General features: G+C 45.0%; 1 protein-coding gene across 1 annotated transcript in view; it reads right to left on the minus strand.

Annotated features, from left to right (window-relative positions):
* CUX2 (cut like homeobox 2) overlaps positions 1 to 21,989 on the minus strand; it is a 387,207-nt gene that overhangs the window by 142,445 nt on the left and 222,773 nt on the right. Inside the window, 2 exon segments of the mRNA XM_043976494.1 lie at positions 12,353 to 12,400; positions 21,271 to 21,381. Of these exon segments, the coding sequence (XP_043832429.1) occupies positions 12,353 to 12,400; positions 21,271 to 21,381 (159 nt within the window).

Below are 21,989 nucleotides of genomic sequence, written 5' to 3' on the forward strand. Positions count from 1 at the left end.
CATTTGGATTAGGCTGGTTCTATTTGGTCCCAGAGGAAAAGAAAGAACTAGGATCAACGGGTAGAAAATACACAGAGGACAATTGAAGCTCAATGACAGGCAAACCTTCCTAAAGATTAGTGCTGTCCCAAAGTGGAATGTTCTGCCTTGAGAGATAGCAGGTTTTCTCTCACTGAAGGAAACAAACACTAATTAAAACCCTATTATGTGCTAGGCACTGTGCTAACAGCTTCACAATATCTCATTTGGTCCTTATAACAACCTTGGAAGGTAGGTGCTACGATTATCCCTGTTTTATAGTTGAGGAAACTGGCAGACAGAGGTTGAATGACTTGCCCAGGGTCACACAGATAGTAAGGGTCTGAAACTAGATTTGAACTTGGGACTTCCTGACTCTAGGCCCATCGCTATATCTCTAATACCACTTAACTGGAAGGCCATTTATCCGGTATGTTGTAATGGATCAGGATACCTGGGTTAGACTGGATGAACCATGAGGTTCCTTCCAACTCTGAGGTTTGGTGATTGACTGAAATCTTCCCTCTGACATTTACTCCCTGTGCAAAGAAGGCAAGTCACTTAACCTGAGTCTCAGGTGACAGTGAAAAAGAGTTGAATTTCGAGCCAGGAAGACCCAAATTCAAATCCAGAATCAGACATTTACTAACTGTGTGACAGTGGGCAAGTCACATAAACTCTCTGGGCCTTACTTCTTTGTCTGCAAAATGAAGGGGTTGGACTTGATGACCTCCTTCCTGGTTAATGAACCTTCTGAGGTTCTTTCCATCCATTAATCATCAATCGATTAATCAATCAATCAATTAACCATTAATCCATGACTTCTGCCTGCCTCAGATTTCTCAACCATAAAATGGGGATGAGAACGTCCCAAGGATGTTGTGAGGATCACATGAGATACTATTTGGAAAGTGCTTGGCACAGTGCTTGGCACATAGCAGGTTTTAGTAAGTGCTTCTGTCCTTCCTTCTTTAAACAGGAATTATTTTTAAAGGTCTTGTCATATTTTTGAAAGGGCCCATTATGGTCTTGACCTATTTTGCATTTTTATTTTCTTTAGGAGTCAGGTGGTGTGGCTTTAAAAAAAAAATCAGTTTAAATGGAAGGCAGTTGTCTCCCATAAGCCAGTGTCCAGCTAGGACGCTGAGCAGAGACCTGACGCCAGGGAGGAGAGAGCTACCACTGTGATCTAGAAGAGGACTGTTGGGTCTCAGAAGACCACAAGGTCTCCAGAGCTGGGTCTGGAGGATCCTGTCCAGCTTGAAATTTACAATCCTTGAGGCCATAGTATATCAGGGCTGGTGGAAGGAACTAGGGATTTTTATCCTGGAGAAGAGAAGACTCAGGGAGAAGATGAAAGCTGTCTTCAGGTCCTTGAAGGGCTATTATCTGAAAGAGAGATTAGCCTTGTTCTGCCTGACTCCAGGGGGCAGAATGGGGACCAAAGGGGGGAAATATCCAATTTAGGTTCCATGTCAGGAAATCATTCCCTAACAATGAGAACTGTCCCAAAGTGGATTGGGCTGCTCACAAGCAATTATCCCAGCCTTCACTCACACTGGCAGGCTGACTCTCTAGTCTGTCCCCTCTTCAATCCAACCAGCATGCAACTGGTCAACCCATGCCATTCTCTGCTCAAAAACCTGGAGTGGCTCCCTACTGTCTCTAGGAAAAAAAAATACAAATCCCTCAGCCCAGGCATTGAAAGCACTTCATAATCTGCACTATAGCCAAGGTGTCAAACACTCAGCCCTCACCACTCCCCACTGGGCCTGAATCAGATTTCAATGTAATTGGGAAATATTTTTTAAAAAGTAAAGTATGATAAAACATAGATAATGTTAATATGTGGCTTTCTAAGTCAACATGTGGCCCACAGGGATCCTTATGTATGGTCTAGAGGTCCCTGTTTTTATTTGTATCTGATACCACTGCAGTCTATGATATTATATCATAATATCAGAGCTTAGAAATCATTCATGCCCCAATGGCCAAGATATATGGGAAAAACGCAAATATATATGACCAAGAACCATTTGTGATCAAAAGTTAGGAACCAAATTTTTGAAAGTATCATTGCAAACTTATCAGCTATATGCAAGAATTCTCCAAATCCCCCAGTAATGAGAGAAATGCAAATAAGAACAACTCAGTCTTCATCCCCTACACAACCAGTTGGCTAAGATGACAAAAGATGGAAGTAGTTATTGCTGGATGGATTGTTGGAAGACAGACACGTTGACAGAACCGCACAATCCACAGTGCTACAGACTGGTCCAACAATTCTGGAAATCACTTGGAAATTATGTAACAAAGTGACTAAAATGGTTTTATACATTTTTAGTCAGAGAGCCTACTGCTAGACATATACCTTAACAAGGTCACAGATAAAAAGAAAGGCACCATATACACAAAAATATTTCTAGTAGCACTTTTTTGTGGTGGCAAAGAATTGGAAACCAAGTAGATGTTTATTGTTTAAGGAATGATCAAACAAGTTGTGGCACAGGAGTATCATAGAATATTTTTTGGGGGGGGCTGGGCAATGAGGGTTAAGTGACTTGCCCAGGGTCACACACCTAGTCAGTGTCAAGTGTCTGAGACCAGATTTGAACTCAGGTCCTCCTGAATCCAGGGCCAGTGCTTTATCCACTGTGCCACTTAGCTGCCCGAGTATCATATAATATTACATGCCATCATAAAAGGTGAACAGAGAGAAGCATTGGAAGACTTAGATGGACTGATGCATAGCAAAGAAAGCAGGACCAGAAAAAAACATGCATAGCAGTGATAACTGTTAAGGGGTAAAAATTCTAGCTAGAAGGTCTAAAATCTCTAATAAGTGGTCGCCAATAAATTATAAGCTTTAGCAAAAGTTAGACTTTTAAGTATTTATTAAGAAGAATAAGAATTTGGTAAAGAGAGAAGAAAAGGCCTAGATTCCTATCTATTAAAGGGAGAGAGCATTCCTAGCTCCACTCTCCGCCAGAGTCCACAAGAAAGAGCCTACATCAGAGCGCCAGGCTCCCCCTTCTTCCTCCCACAAGCAAAGGTTACTTCCTGACGCCAAAGAAAAGACTCATGGTCTTGCCCTCAGAGACCTTCACCTCATGGCAGAACTTTTCTACAGTAAGTCTCCAGCAGGTGGCGTCATTCCAATCGTTACACAACAATGTAAATGAAAAGAACAAAAAACCGAAACTGAATGTGGTAGAATTATAACCATCAAACTTGGTTCCAAAGAAGAATAGAGAAAATGTTCTTCCCTCCCTTTTTTGTAGAAGTGGGGAAAATGAGTGTGGAATAGTATATATATAGTCATTCTCATTCGATGTACTGGTTAATTTGGGGGAGCTGTCCCCTCATTGCCCCACTCCCCTCCACACAAATGAGAGGGATAAATTTGGAAATGAAGGTGATATAGATATCTAAAAGATATTCATATTTTTTAAAACCATAAAATAAATAATTCAGACCCTTTCTTATTTTAACATGTTAGGAAACCGAGATTCATAGAACACTGCCTTGTCTAAGGTTACATAGCAAGCAAGTGAGTGACAAGAGGCCTTCACCTATCACCCAGTATAGAAGCCCATGCCCCACATTGCTACTTACTAAAAAAAAAAATATGACAACTAATTATTCTATCAGAGGGTAGTGATTTCCAGCAAGACAAGGCTATTGCTAAGTGGCTGACCACTGGCTCCCATTTCTGTCTAGCATCATTTCTTTGGTCTAGATGGCTGTCCATACTGCAGGAGGCTGACATATCCATCATTGGTTTATGGAGCCTGCCCAATTCACCCAACCTGTAAGTGAGTGAGATTCATAGTCAAACTTACAGTCCCTCCTTGGCTTGGCTCAGCCAAAGACAGGATCCAAAGTAGAAGAAAGGTAGATTAGCCAATTGCAAGTGATCCTTATTGTAAGAGATATTATAATTTCTTACATTATCATCATAATTATACAATGTAAAACTAGAAATGTTTTATAAATATTCAAATGTAATTTGTAAAATAAACCATAAATAAATAAAACATATACATTAGGGTACACATACAATAATGTAAATGTTAATAATCATATTAACCTAAAATTATATAGCATGTTCCTGGCATCTCTTCATCCCCGCTCTACTCTCTGGCCCTCTCCAACCTCACAGATACTTGGGACTTTTCATCTGGGTCCCCTTGTTCTATAGGTGAGCTTCTATCTATCTGGCCAGGCCCCAGGCCCCTTTACCATTTTAATCTCCTCATTATTCTCCCCTCCCCTCAGGGACCAACCTCTTCTTCCTTCCCTCTATGTTCTCTGCTCCCTTTTATATGCTGACTTCCCCATTAGAAGGTAAGCTTCCTGAGGGCAGGGACTGTTTTTGGCCTTTCTTTGTATCCCTAGCACTTAATAAACATTGGTTGATTGATGGGTAAATCCATGATCCCATATTCTTCCCCTTCCTCCAGCACACGTGCTTGACCTAATGATGGCTCTGGAAGCAGATCATCCAAGTTCTGTTATTTATGAGTTCTCTGAGTGGCTGGGCCTTATGGCATCCACCTGGAATCCTGCTGCTTGGATGGGCTGATGGTGGTGGATTATTTAATCTTAGGAGTTCCGAGATAGAACAAGGCTAAAGCCAACTGGGCATCTGCAGTCCGATACCAATATGGTGAGTCCCCGGGAGTCTGGGACACCAGGCTGCCTAAGGTGAAGTGAGCTGGCTCAGAGCAGGTTGATCAGCAGTGGGATTGACCTATGAGTGGCTTCTGTGCTTCCGGTTTAGGAGAGATATCAAAAAACAAAACAAACAAAACCCTCTAACTAATCTGAGACTCAGTTTCCTGTCCTGTAAAAAAAAGGGTGGGGGTGTAGAATGGACTAGATGACCTCTGAGGCCCCTTCCAGCTGGATATCGGTTATCCTCTGACATCCCATGTAAGTTAGATCCTTGAGGGTGGAGACTGTTTGAATGTCATCTTTGTATATCTCCAGTACCCAGTATAGTGGTTGGTATATAAGAAGCACTTAAATGTTTGTGTTAGTCAGTCAGCAAACATTTATTAAGCTCTTCTCATGTGCCAGGGACTGTGCTAAGTACACTGAGGATACAAAATAGGGCAAAAACATGGTCCCTATCCTGTTTCTCAAGGTCAGAGAAGCATCTGTGTTTTTGTCAGCATAAGAAACTCCCTCTGCCAATACAGATTGCGGCCCATCTTAGTGAAGTAGAATGCTGTGGAATTACTTAAGATATACATGAGTCATTCAGCTAGTTTCTGTTGTTTAATTGTTTCTCACTCTTGTCTGACTCTTTGTGACCTCCCCCCTTTTGGGGTTTTTCTGGAAAAGATACAGGAGTGGTCTTGCCATTTCCTTCCCTAGCTCATTTTACAGATGAGGAAACTGGGGCAAACGGGGTGAAGTGACTCATCCAGGGTCACACAGCTAGGAAGTGTCTGAGGTCAGATTTGAACTCAGGAAGAGGAGTCTTCCTGACTCCAGGCCCAGGATCTGCTGTATCACTTAGTTGCCTATGAAGTACCAGATAGCATGTTTGAACCCGGGTCTTCTTAATGTCAAGTTCCAAACCTGAGCTACTATATTATGCTATCTTGAAAACAGTAGGTGCTAAATAAATGTTCCTCACCCCCCCCCCTCCCCAATGGAAATACATTCTATCCCCTGCTTCCTATCTGAGGTCACTTCCTACCTATCCACCATGGCTTATTGAACCTAGCCTCTCTCTGAACCTGGGAGAAGAAATTTCTAACCCACTGGAACCAACCCATTAATGACCAGTGATCAGACACTTCCAAGAGGCTGCGGGTTCCCTCTGACCCTCAGCTGCTATATTTCAGAAAGGTCACCAGAGAGCCTGACATTGACATTTTGCACCAATGACAAAGGACTGGGTTTCTAGTTGACTCAAGAGAGATTAAACAAATGAACAAAATACCCAATTCTAGCATCCCCCACCTTCCCATCAGTTACTTGGGGGGAGGGGATAAATGGGAACCAAGAACTTAAAAAGTTTCACCTCCAGTTTGCCATAACCAAACTTTTAATTTAGATGTTTTCATCTCTCTATCTGAGTAAAAACTAAGTTTAAAATAATGACTGTAATAAATGAAGGTAATTAATTGTAGTTTGTTCCTTTACTGTCTAGTCAGCTTAATTTTACCTTTTCAACTAATAATGAGAAAATAATTTTTGTGCTCGGAGGGTTAATGATATGTAACTGCGAGAGCCGCTAATTGCATGTTGCAAACTATTCATCAAAAGCCCCATCTGTGCCACTTGATTATGTTTGGTAAATTATTGCTTTGAATTATCTTTCATAAAGCAACTTTTGTAATTAGCCGGGTTTGAGTCTTGCTCTTTTCTCCGTGTGCATGGATATTCAAACTTTGTCCATTTCAAGCTGTCTCCATTAAGCTACCTTGGCGGGTAGCCTTTGTTTCCAGTTTGCCAGGGAAATCAGACTATCCTTGATTGGATCGGGGTGGGAGGGAAAGCTCTCTCCACTCCCGGCAAGGCCAATTTACTTCCTCTCCACCCCTTCCTCGTGTACAAAATATGAAAAGATAAAAAGGATACATGGGCTTAGAGCACTGCGGAGTTCTTTCAGACAAAATAAGAAATGAACTTAAAAAATGTTCTCTATTTCGGCGTGAAGCCTTAGGTGGGAAAGGAATGCATGAGCAAAGGAGACTGCCTCCAACCCTGGCGTTTTATGGGCTACTTTATATGACTTACATGACTTGGGAGTGCAGTCGCCAAGGGAAATGTTTCCTGCGTGGTAATTAGCGCAGGGAAATCTTCAGTGCAACCCCTGTGAGCCTGGTGGGTTTGCAGCGGGTGGGATAATGGATGGGTTCTCATTAACAAAAATTAAAATGAAAATCAGATTTCACTTCTCTGTTGCTGAGCGGACAGAGTTGGTCCTGGGCAAGGAAAGATTCCTGTCCCCCTGCCCCCCAAAAGGAACACCTTCCTCAAGAAATATTTATTCCCTAAAGAGTAGGAGGGAGCAGATTGCTTAGTCAATAGATCAAGGGAAAAGTGGAGGTTTCATGAATAAAATCATAGACAAATGCAGTCTTTTCTGTGCATTAAAGGTAAGATGAAAAGCTCTCTTAAGAAAATTAATGAAATTCTCTTAAAGAGTCCCAAACTAGAAAGAGAGGCTCTGTGGAGGCTGACATGCAGCAAATGGAATCTCAAAAGAGTATTTCTGGTGGCTTTTCCTTACACTCCATGTTCTGAGTTCAGGGTTTGGGATTTCTCCAGAAATGTCCATGCCCAAGATCAAGACCTCAGCTACCTGCCTTGCTGAATGACTGAATCACCTCCACTCCTTGGAGGGACCAGAAAATCCACTGATGAGAGAGGAAGCCCCATGGTAGTACCTAGCAGAGGAAACCCAAACTGGGGCATTGCCTTAGGGAAAAGCTAACTCACACACACACACACACACACACACACACACACCACACACACACTCTCTCCACTGTCTCCCCTCCCTCCCTCTCTCTTTTCTTTCCCCTCCTCTTCTCTCCTTCTCTCCTCCTCCTCTTTCTCTCCCTATTCCCCTTTCTTTGTCTCTCTCTTCTCTGCCTTCTCTCTCCCTCTTTCCCTCTGTCTACTTCTCTCTCCTTCTCCCTCTCTACTCTCTTTCTCTTCTTCCCCCTCTCTCCTCCTCTTTCTTTACCCATCTTCCTTTTCTTTCTGTCTCTCTTCTCCTCCTTCTTTCTTTCTTCCTCTCTCTCTATTCCCCCTATCTCCTTCTTTTCTGTCTCTATCTCCTTTCTCTCTTCTCTCTCCCTCTCTCTGTCTGTCTCTGTCTCTCTCCCCCTCTCTGTGCCTCCCTTTCTCTCTGTCCTGTGTCTCTCACACACAGAAGAGTTCAAATGAACAATGGAATTTGGTCCCTTTAAGGCCGTGAACAATGATGGGACAAGAGCATGAAGTGAATCCAAGGGCTAGACTCTTCTGAACCCCACTCACCTCCTAACACAGCCTACACTCACATTAAGCCTCCACTCCCCATCTCCCCAGTAAGAAGGCGCTTTAACAGACTCATGACATCAAGAGATGGAAGTCTCTTCACCACAACCCACTTAATGATTTTTTTGTTTTGTTTTGTTTTTTTAGTGAGGCAATTGGGGTTAAGTGACTTGCCCAGGGTCACACAGCTAGTAAGTGTTAAGTGTCTGAGGGCGGATTTGAACTCAGGTACTCCTGACTCCAGGGCCGATGCTTTATCCACTGCGCCACCTAGCCGCCCCAACCCACTTAATGATAAGGAAACTGAGACCTAGAAACATTAAGGGATTTAGCTGACCTTTTTAAATTCTGTTCATACTCAGGTCCTCTCACAATAAATGCAGTGATATTAAGCATGATGATATCATTATGGCTGGCATGCCCACAGACTTTAAAGTTTGTAAACCACAGAAGCAGCAAAGTACAGTGGAAATAATCCTGGATCTGGAGTCAGGAGAGTTGGGTTCAAATCCCGGTTCTGCCACCTGATGACCTGTTTGTCCTAGAGCAGGCCACCTGGGCCTCAGTTTCCTTATCTGTAAAATGAGGGCATTGGAAGAGATGACCTCTGAGGGTTCTTTTAGCCCTAGATCTATGTGTAAGCACCATTATTTCTCCCTTACTCCCTTGTTCTGGGAATGTGATTATCAGTGTCTCTTTCTCTCACACACACCTATTTCTAAACACTCTATTTCTACCTATATATGTATATACATTTTAAATATATATGTACATGCCTAAAGCAGAGTAGGCTTAATGAGTGTTTGCTGAATTAAAATGACAAATGTTTTACAAAGCACTTTCCTCACAACTCAGGCATGGGGAGAACTAGTCTTATCCCAATTTTGCAGATGAAGAAACTGAGGGACAATGTGATACAGTGGTAAGAGGTAGGTAAGAAACAGTTATTAGGCACCTGCTGTGTGCCTGGCACCGTACTAACTGCAGGGGATACAAATACAAATGAAAAGAAAGATTGTCCCTGCCCTCAGGGAGCTTATATTCTTTTTTTTGGGGGGGGGCAATGAGGGTTAAGTGACTTGCCCAGGGTCACACAGCTAGTGTCAAGTGTCTGAGACCGGATTGGAACTCAGGTCCTCCTGAATCCAGGGCCAGTGCTTTATCCACTGTGCCACCCAGCTGCCCTCAGGGAGCTTATATTCTAATGGAAGAAGACTACATAGAAAAAGCTGCTGGAATGGAGGGCAGTGAGGAAGGCAAAGGGGGAGGCACCTGTGCAGAGGGCCAGGATGTCGAAGTCCCAAGAGCCACAATGATGGCTGTTGCTATTCCTTTGTTTTCAAAGAGGGCCAGTGATGTCTTGACTTGCCTGTGAACTGGATTTAAGTGAGGCAGAGTTGTGCAAATTCATCAGCCTCTCTCCTCCTGGGTCATCAAAGTCCAGTGGCAAGACAAGAGTCAGCTGGGAGAAGAATGAAGGATGACCAGCCTGGCCCTCTCCCCAAAATGGAGGTTGGGATGGAGAATATTCCAGGCTGAGAAGGCCCTAGGTGATATGGGAAGTCCCAAGGGGAGAACATCTCTGATCAAAGCCGGAGTTCTGGGTTCAAATCCCACATAGCACCTTCATGACCTTGAGCAAGTCACTTTCCTTTCTGTGACTCAGTTTCCCCAACTATAAAGTGAGGCGTGGGTGTGTGTGGGGGTATCAGACAAAAATCACCCCTCATGTCCCTTTAAATTCACATGAGAGAAAACTATTTATAGAGCTAACAGGTCTCCCGACTCCAAATACAGGGTTCTTTCCACTATGACCCATGGTTTCCCATATATAAAAATACAAGTTTGATTAGAAACACACCTACTGCAAAATGACATGTGGCAGTGGATGCCTGTTAGTGAGGAAAGCAATGGGGACGACCTGCAGTCTCGCTGTCCATGCAAAGCCTCCAACGTCCCTCCTAAGTAAGACCCTTTATGTGGCTGGGCCGTGGCCTGGGCTACCTCCTCCCCTCTGCACCACTCCATCCCATCCCACCCTACCCCCAAGCGATCAGCGGCGCCAGGGTGCCAGGAAAGCAGAGCTTTCTTCCTCACCAAGACAGCCGTCTCTGTAACCTCGGAGACGGCTCAGTACCAGGGGAAAAGCTGGCTTCCTGAGCCTGTACGCATTCACTCACAAAGGATGCTGGGGGGGCGGGGGAGAGGGAGGGGGGCAGTGGTAGGGGGAGAACATGCCTTTTTTTTTTTTTTTTGAAACACAAAGGCATGAAAACCCACTCCTATCATTATCACTCTCTTTTATGTGTTTAGGCACCCGAGCGACGAGATGAATCAATACTGGATTGCCCTATAAATAAATGAGCACATCAGTAAACTGAGTAATAAAACGAAGTGATGAAAAATATGGAAATAAGCTGCATTTGTGTAAATCCAGTTACTGTTTACTTTAATATTTTCTTATGTGGTTACGTAGTTCCAAGGAGACAGATTTAACGGAATGGAGCGCGGGCGGCAGATGACAGATTCCAATGGGCCGCCGCCGCTGCCCGTCGTGAGCTCTTAGTGCCCCATTCCTCTAGGGGTTTCTGCCTAAGCACATTAGAAGAACACAGAAAGCAGCCCCCAGAAGACTGATCATTTTAGAAGCATTCAGAAGTACGATTTCTCGGCTTATCCCCTCTTCCCTCTGCCTCCCCACCCAGTTGGAATGAGACAATTTTCTATCCCACGTTCCCGGTTTGGAGAGACTCATTTTCTTCTGGGTCTTGGCTACGGAGTCCCGTGAGGGGCAGGATGAGTTGGGGGGAGACTCAGCTCCCATTGTGGGGTTTGAGAATGGCTGAAGGAGGGTGTTGTTTTTTTTCTGAGATCAGCTTGGCAGAGAGCCAAGGACCAGTCACACTGAATGGCAAGTTGGAAGAAGGCATGTGGACTCCATCGATTTTGATTTGGGGAGCCCTAGAGGAGGGAGTACAGCCTAGTAAGGAGGCCTGGTGAAGGGTTTATACTTAATGGTAAAGGGTGTCCTAGGGAATCGTTGAATGCCAGAGCTGGAAGGATCTTGAGGGGTCACCCAGGCCAACCCTCTCATTTCACAGAGAAGAGAAGGGACTTGTCCAAGGTCATGCAGATCCAAGACTGGAACCTAAGTCTCTCAAACTCAAAGCTGAGAGTCCAAGGTCCTTATTGATGGTTAGTGGCAGACCCTGGAGAGATCAATATAAAGCTGGTGTAAGGGCTGAGTGAAAGCAGGAAACTTGTCAATATTTGAGGATAGATTTTGGTCCACATAGGACAAAGGACCCTTTATTAGAGACTGGGTCTGGACTAATTCAAACTCAGCTCTTTCAGGCATCTATTAAGCACCTACTAAGTGTCAGGTAAAAGTCACTAGGTGGCACCATAGTGCACAGAGCACCTGGCCTGGAGCCAGGGAGAAATGAGTTCAAATCTGACCTTAGACTTACTGGCTATGTGTCCCTGAGCAAGTCACTTAACCCTGTTTGCCTCAGTTTCCTCATCTGTCAAATGATCTGGAAAAGGAAATGGCAAACTACTACAGTATCTCTGCTAAGAAAACTTCATATTGGATCACAAAGAGTCAGACAAAACTGAAAAACAACTGAACCACAATAAGGTGTCAGGTACTATCTTAGGCACTGAAGAAAAGAAGAAAAAACGCAATCTTTCCAGGGGGAGGGGATGGGGTGATATAACATTGTAACAGATCAATAATCGCAGCATAATTTGTCAGAGAGAACACCAATAACCAATCAACCAACAAGCATTTATTAAACACCTACTATGTACCAGGCACCATGCTAGGCTTTAGGGAGACAATAACAAAAATGTAAATAGTCCTTACCCATAGAAACTCACAATGAATTGGGGGTGGGGTTGGGGGCTCCGGTGGAGGGAATGATACAGATGCAACACATCCAGATAAGTAGAGGAGAAACTAATTTGATAGTAGCACAGGAAAGTTATGTGCGTGTTGACATATTACTAATTACACTGATTACTCCCCCTCACACACTCTACAATCGAACCAAACTGGCCTATTTGCTATTCCTGTACACAATACTACATCTCGCATCTCTAAGCCTTTGCATAGGCTGTCCCGCTTGCCTAGAATACCATCCTTCCTCACTTCCACCTCTTGGAACCCTTAGCTCCTTTCCAGGATCAACTCAGGGCAAGAGGGGCATGGGCGCAATGTGTGTGTGTGTGTGTGTGTGTTCCCAGATGCTGAGGTTGTACTTTAAGGATGGTGAGAGAGACACTGGATGATTGAGCTGAAGACACAGTGGGTGTTTGGTCTTACCTCTGCTTGGAAACTCTTTAAGACTGGAGCGACCATCTCCCTGATTTCCTGAAAAAAAAAAAAGATCCAAGAGGTCACCAAGGGCAGGGGGAACAGCCATGCCCCAGACTTAGAGCAAGTGGCCAGACCTCCCCTTTTGGCTGCAGGGGGGCCCAACCCGTGGCCAAGGCATTGGTACTTTCCTCCACAGGGCCCTAGGTCGAGGTCTTGGAATTGGGGCCATTGGGTGTTTCTGTGGAGAAAACGATGAACTTGGCATAATGAAGACCTGAGTTCAGATCCTACCTCAGACACTTACTAGCTGTGTGACCTTGGACAAGTCACCCTTAAACTCTTGGGGCCTCAGTTTCCTTGCCTATAAAATGAGGATAATAAGAGCACCTACATCCCTGGGTTGTTATGACGATGAAATGACACAAATTTGTTAAATGCTCTGCAAACTTTAAAGCCCTGTGGACGTACTAGCTAGCTATAGTTTTTTTTGTTTTGTTTTGTTTTAGTGAGGCAATTGGGGTCCAGGATCACACAGCTGGTAAGTGTTAAGTATCTGAGGCCGGATTTGAACTCAGGTACTCCTGACTCCAGGGCCCGTGCTCTATCCACTGCACCACCTAGCGGCCCCATAGCTATAGTTTTTATCAAGGACTCACAAGTTCATCTGATAGGATTGCCCTGGTCCTTCCTGTCTGCGTGGATGTCAGATGTTCTTCTTGACCTGGGGAATTGTGAGTTTACAAGAAACACAACGTTTTCTGTTTCCAGTTCTACCCATTATTCCCCATAGCACACTAGGAAGAACCACAGATTTGTAGCAAGGGAACCTGGGTTTGGGCCCCACTACTGGGTGATCTCTGGCACATCAACTACTCTCTAGAGTCTCATTTTTTCTTTTGTCAAATGAGGGGGTTAGACTAGATTGCCCTCAAAATCACTTCCATCTTCAAGTCTATGGCCTTGTGGTCCTTAATATAGTAGATCAGTCATTTAACAAACATGTTAACAAGTGCCTATTATGAGCCAGGCTTTGTGCTAAGCCTTGGGGATACAAAGAAAGGCAAAAATAGCTCCTGAATTAAGGAGGGGGGAGGAGAGAACAGGCATTTATTAAGCATCTACTATGAGTCAGGCAAAAGAGTTCCTGCCCTCAAGAAAGGGTGGGGGGGAAGAGGAGAGAATAATCATTCATTAAGCAACAAATATGTGTCAGGCAAGAGTTCTTGCCCTCAAGAAAGGGGGGGGGGGAGAGGAGAGAACAAGCATTTATTAAGCACCTACTATGTGCCAGGCTCTTCAAGGTTACAGAGGAAAGCAAAAATGGACCTTGCCCTCATGGTGGGGGGGTGAGGGGGGGGGAGAACAAGCATTATTTAGTGCTTACTGTATACCAAGCTCTGTGCTAAGTGCTTTACAGATATTGTCTCCTATTCTGATGCTAATTGACATTGGTTCTTAAATACCAAAATGGATCTGGGCTCTCAGTGATGTAAGTTGTGCCTGCAATGACTGTTGGGATCTCTCCATCCTCTCCAATGCTGGCCTTTTTCTCATAGGTTGGCCCCCAGGTGGCCTACCCAACCTGCCAGTGGATCCTTCCTCATGTGCTCTTCATCTCAGTGAAATCAGCGGAGTTCTGCAAACCTCCAAGTGCTTTGTAAAAAATCGGCCCTAAAAATGTCACTTCTAGAGCACTTTATGAGTACTTGATACAAATTATCTCATTGAGCCCCAGAGGAGTGACTTGAACCCAGAACTTCCTGATTCAAAGAGCTGTCCTTCACAAGACTCTCCATCTTTCCCCACTTTAGGCATTTTCTCTAGCTGTGCCTCATGCCAGGAGTCCTCTTCCTCTTCATCTCTGCCCCCTCTATTTGCTGGCTTCCTTAGGGTCTCAGCTGAAGCCTCACCTTATGCAAGAAACATTTTCCTGACACCCCTCCCCCATGCCAGTGTTCTCTCCTTTGATTGTTATCAAGTTATTCCAGACATAGTTTATAGACTGGGAGCTCTTTGAGGGCAGGGACTGACTCTCTTTTGTCCTTCTGTGTATCCACATCATATGATACATTGTAGGCAAATGGTTGTTGACTCACTAGGACTGAGTAATATAAAGAATAAGAAATACGTTTTTGGATGTGGCCAAAGTGAGAATTCTGTTCTTAGGTAATGTAGGAGTGGGGTCTTTCAAAGGATGGACCATGCATTCTTCCTTCTCTCCTTCCTTTTTTTTTCACCTTCCCTTCCTTCCTTCCTTCCTTCCTTCCTTCCTTCCTTCCTTCCTTCCTTCCTTCCTTCCTTCCTTCCTTCCTTCCTTCCTTCCTTCCTTCCTTCCTTCCTTCTTTCCTCTCTTCCTTCCTCTCTCCCTTCCTATACCTCTTCCTCCTCCTCCTTCCCCTGCCTCCTCTCTCTCTCTCTCTCTCTCTCTTGTCAAGAAGTGAGAGGGAGGGAAAAGATACTGTTTTATAACTGAAAGAAATAATGTAATAAAATCTCCATATACAAGTGTTGATATCATTGGAGCACAGATGGATTCTTAGAGATTAATGCTTTGTTTTACAAATGAGGAAATTAACACGCAGAGGGACTAGGCTGAGGTCACAAAGCTAGGTAGGAGGAGAGCCTGGTAGGGCTGATATCATTACCCCCTATTCTTTTTTTTTTTTTTGATGAGGCAATTGGGGTTAAGTGACTTGCCCAGGGTCATACAGCTAGTAAGTGTCAAGTGTCTGAGGCCGGATTTGAACTCAGGTCTTCCTGAATCCAGGGCTGGTGCTTTATCCACTCCGCCACCTAGCTGCCCCTATTACCCCCTATTTTAAAGATGAGGAAACTGATGAGCAGTGTGGTATAGTCAGTCAATAAACATTTATGAAGCACCTACTGTATGCCAGGCACTATGCTGAATGCTGGAGATACAAAAAGAAGCAAAAGTCAGTGCCTGCCCTGTAGGAGCTTCCAATCTACCTTGACTTCTGAAACAGGAATTGAGTATATGGGCTCAAATCCCAGCTCTTCCTGGGTCTAACCTGTATGACCTTGGTGCTCTTCCCAAGACTCCTTGTGGACTCTGCCTCCTTGGCCTGAGCACATCTGTCCATTGTGTGTGTATGGGGGCTGGCTTTCCTCCTCTTGTCCATTCTGTCCCCCCCTCCCCCCTTCCCCCACCCCCGCCCCCTGCTCTCCAGTCTCCTTCCTTCCTAGTCCCACCTTCTCTGGCACCAGCAGGGGCAGCTCCCTTCCCAAAAGGGGCCCAGTGTCCTGCTCATTGTCACCCACGGGGAGCTGCTCAAAGTGACAAGTAGGAGGTGAGTCGGCACCAGCCAAGAGTTTTTTTTCCCCCTCCTAAATAGGGCCCTAACATGACTCTCTTTCCTACCAGAGGAACCAGTTCCAAAAGAGAAAATTTTAGAGGCGAGACTATAATAGGAATGGAAACTTATTCCTCTTAATTGCATAATTGCATAATTATGCAGTATTAAAATTATGTAAGCCGAAATTGGAGGCTTAAAACCCGGCCTGGATTTTGCACCTCACCTGTGCCACTCCCGGGGGAAGACTAATTGACAAAAACTTTGCTGCCTTTGGGGGGTGGGAAGGGAGGGGAGGAGGAAGTCAGGAAAGGGAGAGAGAAGGCCTTCAGACACCTCCACCTACTGTTTTGGGGTCGAGGTGATGCTTAGAAGCAATGTGTTCCCAAGGTGGCATGGTGACTCAGAGATGGAAATAATGGGGTTAGAATCCTGCCTTTGACATTTATTTGCTGTATGACCCTAGGTAAGTTACTAACCCTCTCTGAGCCTCTTTTCTTTTTTTTTGGTGAGGCAATTGGGGTTAAGTGACTTACCCAGGGTCACACAGCTAGTAAGTGTTAAGTGTCTGAGGCCGGATTTGAACTCAGGTCCTCCTGACTCCAGGGCCCGTGCTCTATCCACTGCACCACCTAGCTGCCCTGTGAGTCTCTTTTCTTCATCTGGAAAGTGTGAGTTACAGTCGCATCTCTCTCACATAGCTGCTGTGAGGATCGAATGTATGGACAAACTTTAAAGTATAACAGAAACGTGAGCCTAGAAATGGTGAGGAATCACTCTGGCAGCTCCTGGGGGCTGGACATACTGAATGGTGAGGTTCACAGAATTTATTATGGTCTTTGGGCAAAGCAGCCAAGGGAGAGATCTGAATCCTGCCCCTCCCTATCCAAACCGCTCCATCGGCAGCTAGGTGGTACAGCAGATTGACTGCTGGGCTACCTCACCCTCAAACACTTACTGGTTGTGTGACCCTGGGCAAGTCACTAAAAAAAAAAATCTCCATTAACCTCAGTTTCCTCCTCTGTAATAATCGCATCTACCTCCCAGGGTTGTTTTAAGAACCAAATGAGATAATATTTGTAAGGGGCTTGGCACATTTCCTGGCACATAGTAGGTGTGAAATACTTGTTTCCTTCCTACTTCTTCCCACCAAAGATAGACTCACTGAACAGGTAGGATAGAGAGTCACAAAGACACTCAAGTGACACTCAATGTCTAAATAATTTGAGATTTTTTGACACAACATACAGCATATGAATCCTGTGCAGAGTATCCCCAAACCTATAGCTTTGTTAAGTTACAAAACAATAAAGATGGCGGCCTCCATGAGTTAAGTCAACAACCCAAAATGACCCAAAAGGTTCATGATCAACCAACCTCCCCCAGGAGAAAATAAGCTCTTGGAGGGAAGGGATGAGTTTGTATTTGTCTCTGTGTATCTAGAACTTAGGGGCAGCTGGGTGGCACCATAGTACACAGAGCACTAGGCCTGGAGTCAGAAGACTCCTCTTCCCAAGTTCAAATCCAGCCTCAGACACTTAGTAGCTGTGTGACCCTAGGCAAGTCACTCAACCCTGTTTGCCTCAGTCTCCTCATCTGTAAAATGAGCTGGAGAAGGAAATGGCAAATCACTCTAGTATCTTTGCCAAGAAAACACCCAAAAAACCCATATAGGGTCACAAAGAGTTAGATGCAACTGAACTGAATTTAGAACTTAATGCAATGCCTGGCACATATCAGAGACTCAGTATTTATTAATATTATCACTTATTAAATACATCTGTTTGTATATATCTCATTTTATCTGATAAAATATAAGCATCTGGAGGGCAGGGATGTTTTGTTACTATCTTTACATGCTCAGCACCTCCCACAGTTTGGCATACAGCAGACACATAATAAATGCCTGTTGATTGAGAGGGTAGGAAGAAAAAGGCACAGTGGGATAATATGCCAGTTTCAGAGTCAGATAGACCTAAATTCATGTCCTAACTCTGGTATCTATTGGCTGTGTGACCTTGGGCGAGTCACTAAAATTCTTAGTGCCCCTAGATAACTCTGATCTGTTTTGGTAGAGGTTGTGCTCTCACTGGGACTTCCACGTGTCAACGAAACTACACATTTGGCAGAGTGAGAAAGAGATTGGGGATGGGGGAGTGGTGGGAGGCCTTGAGTGGGCTGAGGGTCCATTATTGAATCACGAGATCTGTCTCAGAATCAGAATCATAAAATTAGAATCACGCCATATGCCAGCCCTCATGTTACAGTAAGACCATTCTGCCTGGTGGGAAGACCTTTCCTGTGCTATGAGAAGCTCGGCAAGGCTTACTGAACTGCATTCAATCCCTCCCTCCATATCTGCTGCCCAGTTCCTGATTGGGAACCTCAGAGGCGGATGGGATGTTGGAGGGGAGTGGAGGTAACACCCAATGGTGCCAGCCACACCCTACCCTCTACCCTGTCTTCTCTTGGCCCCTCTGCTGGTGGCAGAGGCCTAGCTCGGGCCACATCCCGGGACAGGGAACCTGGATCTGGGAGGTCCTACAGCCTGAGCCAACTTGGAGAATCTGGACCATCCTGATTAGGGTCTGTTCTGTCTCTGGCCGCCATCCTGAGCCCCGACTTTCAGATCCTTCACAGGGTTTGCTAAGGAACCCCAAACTCAAACAGGGTTCAGTGAGATGAAGTAGGAAAATAAGCTATTTGGAGGTTGGGGTGGGGGTCATAAGTAGCAGTGCTAGATTGCTGGATACATGGAAGAATGCCTTCTGGATGAGTACAGCCCTGAAACCAACCTAGGGCGCCATCGTCAAGGAAAAAGAACCCATCAAAGGCCCAGGTTGCCTAAGGAGACAAGGGATGGAAATTTTTTTTGGGGGGGGGGCAGGGCAATGAGGGTTAAGTGATTTGCCCAAGGCCACACACCTAGTAAGTATCAAGTGTCTAAGGTCATATTTGAACTCAGGTCCTCCTGAACCCAAGGTCAGTGCTTTATCCACTGCACCACCTAGCTGCCCCCCAGGGTATGGAAATTTTAATCACTGTAAACAGTTGATCACAGATTTGGAGGTCGTCTGGTCCAAGGCCCTTGTTTTACACAGGAGGAACTGTCTCAGACTGAGCAAGTGACTTGCTCAAGGTCAGACAGATAGCAGGTGTCGGAGGTGGGATTTGAACCTGGATCTTCTGCCTCAGAATCCATTTCTCTTTGCCCTTCACTGCCATGGCCAGCATCACAAAGTAAATGAATCTCAGAGCTGGACTGGGCCTTTGAATCCACCTAGCCCTGTGCCGAGGTGAGTATGACAAATGCCATACATCCTGTCAGGGAATCTTGGCACTGAAAAGGATGGACCTCAGAGGTCTAAAGCCGGAGTGTCCTCTGCACCTTATCCCTCACAAGGGGTTTAGGCGATCATCCAACCAATCTAGAATTTATCAAGCCCCCACTCTATGCCAGGCATTGTGCTGGGGCCTGAGGATATGAATACAGAGACTGGAACAATTCCTCCTTGCATAAAACTTATATTCTAATAGGTGAGACAACTAGGGCATCTATAAAAATTTATAACATTAATAAATACAAGGTAGTGGTTTTTTTTGGGGGGGGGAGGAGAGAGGATCAGGAAAAACTTCATGCCGAAGGTGGTGCCTCTGTCTGAGGACCTCCAGTGATGGAGAAGCTGCTACTACTACTTCCCAAGGCATCCTTGTTTGAGTCGCTTTACTTTCTGTGGCTCAGTTTCCTCATTTGGTGTTTTGGTTTTTTGGGTTTTTTTGCAGGGCAATGAGGGATGAGTCACTTGCCCAGGGTCACACAGCTGGTAAGTATCAAGTGTCTGAGGCCAAATTTGAACTCAGGTCCTCTTGAATCCAGGGCTGGTGCTTTATCCACTATAGCGCCACCTAGCTGCCCCCCTAGTTTCCTCATTTGTACAACATGGTTGTTGGACTATCTGGCCCTCTGGGGTCCCTTATATCTCTAGGTCTCTGATTCTATGACAAATCATCTAACTTCCATGGGCCTCAGTTTCCCCGTCTGTAGAATGAGGGGAGGTGGATGAGATGGCCTGGGAGATCCCTCCTATCCATGGATCTGTCGTGGGATGAGCTGTCCAGCCTTCCTGGCTTTAGTTTTCTTGTATGTAGATACCCAGGTGGTCTCTAGGAGGTCCCTCCCAGCTCAAGAGCTAGGAGTCCATGGCACACTTTGGGAAGCTCTAACGATCAGGCAATTTTGTGGAGAAGCACCATGAAGCCCTGCCAGTCCAATGGGGTCGAATGTGTCAAAGGGAGATGCCTCACAGGGTCTCAGGTCGAGAGTTGGAAAGGACCTTGGAGACCTCATTGTTCGAGAGATGGGGTTTCGATCCAAGTCTTGTTGATTTAAATTCTAGTATTCTTTCTATTGTACCATTGTGCCTCCGGATTGTTCTGCAGGGTCCCTAGTCTACTCTGGCAAAGCTACATAGAGTTTGGTCTGTCTGTGTTTCCTTCCTTCTTTCCCTCCTTCCTTCCTTCCTTCCTTCCTTCCTTCCTTCCTTCCTTCCTTCCTTCCTTCCTTCCTTCCTTCCTTCCTTCCTTCCTTCCTTCCTTCCTTCCTTCCTTCCATCTTTCTTTCTCCCTCCCTCCCCTTTCTTTTTTCTCTTTTTTCCTTCTCCATTTTTTCTCTTCCTTTTTCTTTCTTTCTTTTTCTTCCTTTCTCCCCTCCTCATTTCTTTCATCCTCCTCCCTGCCTTCCTTCTCTTTCTTTTTCTTTGTTGTTGTTTTTTTAAAATTCCTTCTTTCTTTCCTTTCTTCTCCCTCCCTTCTTTCTTTCCTTCTCTCTCCCTCCTCTCTCTCTCTCTCTCTCTCTCTCTCTCTCTCTCTCTCTCTCTCTCTCTCTCTCCATTCTTTCCTTCCTTCCTTCTGAAATTTCTGGAATTTTCCAAGAAGCAACATTGGAACCTGTTGGCAAAGAACAAGGCTCTCTCCATTTCTCCCCAAAAGAGATTGGAAGCCCATAAAATCTTGTCTCCTTCCTCTGGGGATTCCCCCACTGTTCCAGCCCCGGCACCCTCTCCCAAGGAGGCAGATATAGGCTTATGGACACCAAAGCCTTCGGGATGGTGGTAGGTGAGGAGGGAAAGAAAATACTAAAAAGTGGGGGTGGGGGGGAGGACATAGGAGCTGCAAAAAGAGGCAGAAAGAACAGGGAAGGGGGAGATCCCCATGCCCAGACAGCCTGGTGGCTGATATGGCAAAGGAAGCAAAGTGATCTATGGACACACAGTCTCATCCATCGAGGCTCGGCGTTCAAAATAATAATATCTCAGCTATGAATTTTGGGGGGGGAGGGCTGGGGAGAAGGAAAAGACAAAAATGACTGTTTCCTAAAGTCTTCTGAAACAATGACTTTAATGGAAATCTTTTCCATTTTCCCATAATACGGAACCGCTGGGCACCACAATGCTAAGAGAACTTGAGGGTTAGGGGGACGCTAATTTTTCTTTGTGGCTAATTAGCTTCTTTCCTTGTTAGTCACTTATGTCGCCAGTTTTCAAAAATCGAGTTTGAAAGGAGAGAAATCTGCCTTCCCACCGCGTTAATTCCGGAGCCGCAAATATACTCTACCTCAGGTACATTTTTCTTAAATTCCCGACGGAGTTCAATTAAATGTTTATGAGAATTCTGGCTTTCCTCCTGCCGCGACGCCAGTTCAGAGGCAACAGAATTAAGCTCCTTCTAGAACAATAAGAGAGAGAAAGAGGGAAAAAAAAAAAAGAGGGTGGGTTTTTTTTCTTCCCCCCCGTCCTTCACCACCCCCAATCCCCCTTCATCAGCATACATAACAGAACGCCGAACAAGTTTTTCTTAACTTACAAAGCTGAGAAAAGACACCGTATTGACTCACGGTGCCTGGGAATAATTTAAGAAACTGTGGATCTGACCAAAAATCTGGGACTTTTTTTTTTTAAGATCGTTGGGAGCTGGGTTGATCAATAGTCATAAAACTGGGTGGAGTCCCCCATCCTCTCCCTGGCCTCCCCCCCACCCCCCAACCCGTTTCCTAATTTTTCCAAAGGAACGCTGGCATACGCTTGTCAGTAACTGTGGAAAACATCACCAGACCATGTCAAAATAGCATATTGTATGGGCAGATTATAGTCTAAGAATGTGGCGCTGACAGCTTTCATAGATCACGGGCAGGGAACCGTTCCAACCATGAGTTACTTACACTTAAGTGTTCATAAATAAGCTCTATAAGATATCTATAGCTTTTTAATTTCGGCGGATTTTGGAAAAATGAAGGTGCCGATATGGAGTAAACTGACCTTTCGGGTCTCTCGCGG

This window comes from Dromiciops gliroides, chromosome 1 (assembly GCF_019393635.1).
Source record: "Dromiciops gliroides isolate mDroGli1 chromosome 1, mDroGli1.pri, whole genome shotgun sequence".
NCBI lineage: Eukaryota > Metazoa > Chordata > Mammalia > Microbiotheria > Microbiotheriidae > Dromiciops > Dromiciops gliroides.